Source organism: Odontomachus brunneus, unplaced genomic scaffold, assembly GCF_010583005.1.
Source record: "Odontomachus brunneus isolate Ranch 3 - 2012 unplaced genomic scaffold, Obru_v1 Obru_scaffold_060, whole genome shotgun sequence".
Classification (NCBI taxonomy): domain Eukaryota; kingdom Metazoa; phylum Arthropoda; class Insecta; order Hymenoptera; family Formicidae; genus Odontomachus; species Odontomachus brunneus.
In genome coordinates, this window is record NW_022639510.1 from 435,041 (window position 1) to 443,837 (window position 8,797).

Below are 8,797 nucleotides of genomic sequence, written 5' to 3' on the forward strand. Positions count from 1 at the left end.
CTCTCTTCCTCTCTCCCGCGGGAAGGGGGACAAAAAGTGAAGAGCGCAGCCTTTTATTATCGCGCGCGCAGCTCTGTGCAAATCGCGCGAGCGAGCGAGCAAACGCAATGACGATTAAAAAGGGGTCAACTCGAGGAAGATTTATGTCAACGACCATGTGTCAACACGACCGCACGCTGTACGTCACGTACGCCGCACGTATGCGCAATACTGGGAATCGCCAGATAGCGTGGTCACCGTAAAGTCCGGCTGCGAAATAGGGTCGCGATCCGCGCAGCACCCGGCCGCCGGGTTGGATCGTTAAAGCAGAAGGCCGCGCGATTTTTCCGCTTTTCCGCGAGAGATCTCCATCTCGCGTAACGCGGGCCTGAACGATCAGGCGAGAGATCCTCGCAACATCCAATGTCAGTCGTTCTGACTTACATCGCATGACAATTTAATAAAAACGAAATGTCTATCTAATATTGCTTTGTAGATAAGATTTCAAAAAGGGGATTTCTGTATCTATGTGTGTTTTGTATATTCCCTTAAAAATCTAGAAACGTTGGAGATATCGAGATAAAACTTTTTGTAACTTGTTTAATATGTTTATTTACAAGTTTTATCAATTCTTAGGTCCATTCTTAGATCAATTCTTATATCATTACTCAAGTTCGCTTTGGAAATTAATTCCATTACTTTCTTAAAAATCCAAGAACATAAGACGAAAGTTTTATTATTAATCGATCTCAAACGAGACAAACGCATTGATAATGCTAAAAGCGAGATTGTTAATTTCGAAAACTGATGATCATCATATTGAATCCGCCATTTTCCGAATTTCTTTACACCAAATTCATAATCAATGACTCCGAAATATGTTACGTTTGAAGGAACTTTATCAGGAAGTAAATAGCATGGCTCAAAGGATTAATCCGAACCTTGTTAACTTGAACACAGAATTCTGGTAACTTCATTTTTGCTTGGACATTTAATTGACCCAACTCAATTTTCTCTTCCCGTGTAACACTAGAACAATCTAGAATTAACGAACACGAGAGAAGAATCCTTATTTCCGATCAAACTCTCGGTTTGCCCGAAATGATTTTCTTAGTCAACAGCTTGGCGTTCCTTAAAGCAAAGGATAACACGTTCTGACAATTCATTTATCGAACAAACCGCAATGACACTTCCGCAATCAACGATCATAATCGGTCATAATTATTAGTCGCTAATTGTATTATACGCGTCGATGATTTTTCCGTATCGAGAGTTTCCTCGTTATTTGTCGGGATTTGTCGCAATATCCTGCCGCGCGTCGGTCAAATCGCGAACCCGTCGTGCAAATCGATCGCGCACACATATACGCGCGCTCACACACACACACATTGTTTCCTGCTTTTTGTGTCACGCGCGACCGAGTCGCGGTCGGGAAAAGCGTGAGATTTTATTGCTGTCTGTTGCGCGCAGGAAACGTAGAGATACTTCACGACGGGAAGTGGGGCAGTGTGTGCGACGACGAATGGGACGACTTGGATGCCGATGTGGTTTGCAGGCAATTGGGTTTCAACGGTGCAATTAGAGCGACGACGAACGGGCACTTCGGCCAGGCCAGAAGTGAGACGATTATTATTGTCTTCCCAACTAATCCCCGCGGTCTTTCACGATCGCGAGTGCAGCGCGAGCTCGACGGAGCGCAGCCGAGACGTGTTGGACGCGCAAGTCTCGTACAAGTGGAGCCGTTTGTTCGCTGCAATTTATCGACAGACGCATCGCGTATTTTTAGCGCGTCGCGTCAAACCTCGTCCCTCCGCGAAAAAAATTTCGCGAGCGATATGCTAGATCTTTTCGCTGCTACGCTCGATCCGCCTTCCGGGTTAGTACCGTGTCCCCTCGATTTGTTTCCGAGCTGTCGTGAACATTTCACCTCGCTCTTTCTGGGAAAGGACTTTAAACTAATCAATTGAGTTGAAAGTTTCAGGTTGCTCCTACCTTTGCTTGAAGCGAACCGAAATGTTCACGAAACGTCGGAGAGAAATCCACAAAAGACACGTCACCAAAGCCACATCGAGCGAAGTAGCAAAAAGTTTAATATAGAAAAATCTTTTCGCGAAGGGAGAGAGAAAGAGAGACGAAGCTTGACGAAAACTGGATCGAGCACTTCTTCACACCGCGGAAGTCACGAAAATATCAGATTTTTGTGTTATTTTATTTTTCCTGCATTCGCACTCTCCTTCCTACCGTTTATTTGAATGATTCCCAAAAAGAAATATAACCTCATCCTTAAAGAGATTCTCTCAGAAGGATTTTTCTAAAAGGAAGATCTATTCTAAGCATAATATTTTTAAAATTAGAAAAAGCTCATCTTTTATCTACAAGTCTCTCTTACTTGTCGCCTATATCACGCGTAAGAGAATATTCTTTGTTTCAAATAAACATATTCCTCTTAATATAAGATATTCCTCTTAAGAGAAAAAAAGTTAAAAAGTAAGAGAAATAAAATTAAATAAAAGAATAATATCTTACGCGAGATTTATCACAGAGAGGCCTTCAAATATCCAATCACTTTAATATTATAATACTCGATGAGGTCATTTTGACTTCTTTAGAGTATTTTTGTTTTCACCATTCTTGTTTCTCATGATTTAGGGAAAAAATCTTTTATGGCTTTTAATTATTTTTAAGATAGAATACGCGCTGAAAAATTAACGGAAGAGATTGATAATATTCTGATAAATTATTTTATGATTTATCGTAAATATCCAAAAAGAGTCAATTTGACTCTTTATTTAATTGTCAGTGTTATAAGAACAGTATGCAAACCATTTTTTAAGATTTTTTGAAATTTTAGTTCTTTAAATCCGATTAAATTTATATTTTATTCAATATATATACCAATACATTTACCAATCTTTTCGTACTAATTATAGAGAGTAATCAAGTAATAATTACAATGCATCTTACTACAGAAAATTACAAATTTGGAAAAATTATGAAAATTGAAACTTTTTACAATATAAAATGTCAATATTTTGCAAATTATACTCTAAAAATGTTGAAAAATTACTCTCTTAAAATGAATCAGTCAAACATCACTGAAAACAATAAATATATACTGATTTACAGTTATAAGTATAGCACTGAAAGTGCTCAGTGATATCTGTGACTATTCACTTATTCACTTTAAGAGAGTATTAACACGAGTAATGAGAAACAGAGAGAGTTTTGAAATGATAGAATCGCAAGACATCCAAATGACTATTTTGACCATCCAAAGAGGATTGTTATTCCCGAGCATTCTAGTGTTAAGATATGTAACAGCCAATAAAAGCCATCGCAGATCGCAAATTTTAAATTTTATTTTCGATTGTTGACTCTATTACATATTTTAGAATAATATGTAGTAGAATTCCGATTAATAATCCACTTCATTAGGAGAAGAACACTCCATCACTAAAAGTTTTCGCTTAGTATATAGGAAATAGCACCTCATAACTAGTTTTAGAGAAATCCTCCTGAGGCCATATGTAAGAGGATTCTGCTAAGAGTGGGATTATATTTTTTTAAATAATATACCCAAATAGCAAGATGTCCTAAAATTATTCAGAATACCCTGAGGAGTATTCTAAAACATACCGAGCACATTCAAGAGGATTCAGGACGTTTTGGGCTAGAATTTCTCTAGTCAAAGTTAGGACAAAGCATAATGATTCCTGATCTGTCTGCAACCTGTCTGCCATTTTTAGGGGTGATGTGAGTAGCAGTGAGAGAGAAGCTCTGAGACCGAAATGACACACAAAGCACGTCGCAGCTAGTCTCTCACTTATCCACTCGCTTCTTCCATATAAATGGCGGACGATATCCTAAGTTTGACTTAAGGAATTCTATTTTGGGGGTATCTAGATAATAACTTTTCATCAATAAGATCAGGAATTAGATAAGGTCCGATAAATTAACGCGACGCAACAAGCGCGCGAATTCTCATACTGAAAACGTCCCGAAGGAAGATACTGGATGGACAACGTTTACTGCGACGGAACCGAGGACGAGCTCGCAAAATGTCGCTTCGATAGTTGGGGTGTCTCCGACTGCGATAGCAACGAGGCTGCCGGTGTGGTTTGCGTGCACGACGAGGAAGCGAAAACGACGTCGAACCCGCAGAAACCGCCGAAATCAAAGATAAAGGACACGCATCTGCGGGGAACGGCATTGCGGTTGTCCGGAGGCCGAGTACTTTCCGAAGGTCGAATAGAAGTCAAACTTGGTGATGCGGGTAAGGTGGAAACGCAAAAATAAAATGGAATGGCGTGAGCTAGATCTCCATCGCAAATTTTAACACGTGATAATCAGATATTGTAGTGAGCAATTGACGTCTCAACAATAAGCAATGGTTATTGTGAAATAATTCGTTTATTGCACTGACGAGAAGCCGACTAAAAAGACTAAGATTCTTATTTTGAATAAAAGTGTCTCTAAATGTAACTTATAAGTCTTCTGATTAGCTTATAAACACATATAGAGTAACTTTTCCTCTCTAAAACTAGTCCTTTCTAAAAAAAGTATGTAAGAGATTTAATTGTTTCCGCTTTTCCGCGATGCTAATTGGTTTTCTCGCTTAGCTCACTTCATGAGGGCTGCGGCTTGCTTCGTGTCGTTTGCGCCTGTCAAATTACCAGGCAAATAGCTGTCATCACGTTGGTTAGATCACGAAAAAAAAATACAGAAGAAATATGTCTCTCCCTGTCTCTCCCCGTCTCTCCCCGTCTCTCCCTGTCTCTCCCTGTCTCTCCCTGTCTTTCCCTGTCTCTCTCTCTCTCTCTTCCCGTCTCTCCCCGTCTCTCCCTGTCTCCCCCTGTCTCTCCCTATAATTATTAATTAATTAAAGTATATTTTAATTTAATTTAATTTTTATTTTATTTTTATTTTACATTTTTTATTGTTTCTTATTAGCTATATGGCGCGCGCATGTATTGTTCTAATATTGAAGTAAAAAAGAAGTCAAAATAAGAGCCTAAATCTATGTCTGTAGCAAATTTTGCTACACAAACTGCAATAGTGTCAAGCTCAGCCTGACAGTAACACCAAGAGCCTTTCAAACATACTAGTATTAATTCGTTCCAATTCACTTCCGAGAACTCCCTCAAAAGTATGCATGATTACCACGTTAAAAGTGAAACAGAAGAGAATGCTTGTACAATAAGTGATTTAATAAATTTTCACTCAGATAAACACATAGGTGTATGTAAAATTAGCAGCAACTTTGTTAATCAATTTGTAAAGGTTATATCACTTATGAGTGGTGCATATGTGGCATTCATATTTATCACATAGAGTGACAAAATAGAGATATAAAAGAAATGCTAAAAAAACAACGAAAATTGGCTCAAAACATGTCATATAAAATTTGACATGAAGATCTGAGTGTAACTTTGTTGCTGCATCAATGCACAAGAATTTTACATTATTGCGTGATATAAATTTATTGATGAATTCAATACAGGATACGTTCTTCATCAATGTAATTAAAAGAAATTTCCACCATCGACTGTTTCTCGTCATGATAATCATAAAAGTCTATCTGAGCAATTCATTGATTAAATGAGTGTGTTACTGTCAAGTATCTTTAAATAAAAATTGAGCCAGATGAACAATCTAATGTAGGAATTTAAACTGCAGAATTTAGTCGACCCTATAAAAGTTTGACGAAACTGAAACATAGCTATACTATATTGCAGTACAACTGAAATAGCTGTTATATTGTAAAAAGGATATAGCTTTTCTTTTCTCCATATAATTTTTTTCAATTCTGTTATATTTCTAGTAGTACAGACTGTTACTAAGATTTGTCTTGCTAAGGAACATAATTTTCGCTAAAAATTTCTTCATAGCACATTCCGGTCCCTAAAATATGAACAGCACAAAAAAGGATAGTCAATCACTGCAGAACATCGTCCCACTGCTCGATTATAAAATTCTATAACTTTCACTATAAAATTCTCTGTGGTTTTCATTTAAATTAAACAATTCGGAGAGAGAAAATAATCATAATGCAGCTGACAATTGTAACGAAACACGATACTTTCTGTTTTATCGAATGAACGAGCTCCGAATTCCGATAGCGAGAGATCACGAGGACGCTCGACGAGCATCCGGTGAACCCGCGAAATATGATGAATTCGATTTCAGATTGGGGTGTCGTCTGCGGCGACAGTTGGTCCATGCTCGAGGCCGCCGTCGTCTGCCGTCAATTGGGCCTCGGTTACGCGTCCGTCGCAACACAGACCGACTTCTTCGGCGGCGAGGTGATGCCGATATCGATCAGCGGAATACAGTGCCACGGGAACGAGGGGAATCTGGCGGATTGCCTGCACGACAAGGTTGTAAACTGTCCAGGTACCTCGATCGGGAAAACTAAGCTCAAATATTTGCGACGGCACGGTCGCAAAAAAGTTGCGACGAGACGGTACTGGTATTGTCGCGGGAGATACTTCACTTCGCCGAACGCGACGCGCAAACACGACGCTTTTTGCGTCCGCAGAGTAGATGGTAAGATGTTTGTAAATACCAGCGGTAGCGTCGAAGACCTCGAGAGAGCATAGGAGAAACAATTACATATATCTGCTCACGGAGATTACTTTTCAAATCGACGGTGTGAGAGATCGATTTACAACGCGGTTCGCGTCCAGGGAGCCGCGAGAAGGTGGGACCTTCGTCGATTTAAACGCCATGATCCATCTCGTATGTAAGTGTGATAGAAAAAGCACCTTGTATGTAGTATCCAGAGAATGTAAAAATATCAATCAAGTTTTTCCAAATTTATGTATGTCCCCTTATGGCCGCGGAGCCAGGTCCATTGGCCATTTTTCCAAATTTAATAACTTTGGACAAATGGTAAGTAGTTAAGAAAGAATAATCAAAAAAATCCAAAAAGTGGATGATCACTATGATCAATTTCTCTTCTTTCATTGCCAAATTGAACTCTTAAAAAAATAGGTAAAAAAGACACTAATAGAAAATAAAAACTGTTCTTTAATTAATTTCAAGCATCCACAAGGCTTGGACCCTTTTATGTAGAAAGATGTATTATAAGCTACCATTGGTAACAGAAATTCGGAAATCATAATTTTGTGGGTTAGATGATTCTCACATGACTATGGCTAAGTATGTTTCAATTCAATTCAACCAATTGATGATTGATTCGAGCAAAATCGATCGAAGAATATTTAATTGACGGTTGCCTTCAACGAATTCAATTAAAGACCGTTCAATTGACGACTGATATGAGCAAAGAGAATCAAAGATTGTTCAGTTGACAATTGAACTTAGCGAATTTAATTAAAGGCAATTTGACTGACAATTGAACTTGACAAATTTAATAAAAAGCCTTTTAATTGATAATTGATATAAGCAAGTTCAATCGATTCAATGGAAGGGAACTCGATTACTCAATTTACAATTAGTTACACTGAATAATATTCATACCCGGAGCATCGTAGTATCGGGAAAGATGTCAATGTTTGAGAAGTGCTACATTGAAAAAGAATTACTTGAATATTTATTTATTTATTGAATATTTACTTATTTATTTATTTATGGAATATATATAAAGTTTCTATATTTATGGAATATATATAAAGTTTCTTTGCAGAAATAAATTTCACTTTATAAGAATAAACTTTATTTCACAGAAATAAACTTTATATCACACGAATAAATTCCCAAATATCTTTTTTCAGTGTAAATAGAACCAACATTGAAAAAATACTCTGAGAGAAATTCTGATAAAAAAATTAACAAACAAATATTTCCGATTAAAATACCGATAAATTTTCATATTTTTCATCGAATGTCTCTTAATCGCCCAGATAACAGAGAGAATCCCAAAAGAATTCATGTTTATATCACCAATTCTGAGTTTTTTTTATACAAAAGAATTTTTTTTATAAGAAGGATACCAAAAAGAATTTTTTTATGAGAAAAATTCTTTTTGTATCTAAAAAGGAATTCGGAATTGGTGATATAAAGATGAAAAGTCTAATCAATTCTTTTTAAATTCTCTGTGCTATCTGGATGGATACAAAAATTCATCGGAATTTTGATCGGAAATTTTGATTTGTTTGTTAATTTCTTATCGAATCATATTCTTCTCAGTGTGGTCATATCAATCTTCAATGAAAAATCTACAATTTAATCTACCGATATAGTCAATTAAACGACGTTTAATTAAATTTGCTAACTTTAACTGTTAATCAACGATCTTTGATTCCCTTCACTCATATCAATTGTCAATCAAACGGTCTTTAATTGGATTCGTTGAAATCGATTACCAATCGAACGATTGTCGATTGAATTTGTTGAAATCAATTGTCAATCAGATGGTCTCCAATTGAATTGATTCATATTAATCAATTAAACATGATAATTAATTCAAGAAATAATTATTGACTCGCAACTCTAGTCGCATTCCCCGTCTCTTTCGCTCTCATACGGTATACACAAGGTGTACTTTATGTGTACCACGTATATACAGCGAACTCATGTGTTTAACGCAAAACAAGAATCGACGTCAACGCGCAACTTTGACATTTACGTACACTGAGAAAGATCAGACAGAGAAAACAAAGTCTCGGAGCTGAGCAAATTTCGCTGCATCGATTGCAATCGAGTCAAGTTAAATAAAAAATTAAGCCGACAATGTCAACACGTCAGTAGATGTAGAAATTTCAAATGTCATTTATAGTGAAAAATCAAACGAAGAACTGAAATGTGGTTATATGTGTGATATAGATGACCTTTCAAAAGGCTAATCCAATTACGT

The 8,797-nt window shown here is 37.0% G+C and overlaps 2 protein-coding genes across 3 annotated transcripts in view; both read left to right on the forward strand.

The window, feature by feature from the left end:
- LOC116846128 (lysyl oxidase homolog 3A-like) overlaps positions 1–8,797 on the forward strand; it is a 33,001-nt gene that overhangs the window by 12,329 nt on the left and 11,875 nt on the right. The gene's annotated exons all lie outside the window — the stretch shown is intronic.
- The window catches only part of LOC116846125 (lysyl oxidase homolog 2A-like), a 9,277-nt gene continuing 509 nt past the window's right edge, over positions 30–8,797 (forward strand). The window contains exons 1-3 of one of the 2 annotated variants that reach the window (XM_032819601.1): positions 30–1,596; positions 3,983–4,252; positions 6,166–6,721. In XM_032819601.1, coding sequence (XP_032675492.1) covers positions 3,994–4,252; positions 6,166–6,578 — 672 coding nt within the window. In that variant the 5' untranslated portion in view covers positions 30–1,596; positions 3,983–3,993 and the 3' untranslated portion in view covers positions 6,579–6,721. The remainder of the gene's footprint in view (positions 1,597–3,982; positions 4,253–6,165; positions 6,722–8,797) is intronic. The other variant, XM_032819602.1, reaches the window with a different exon arrangement.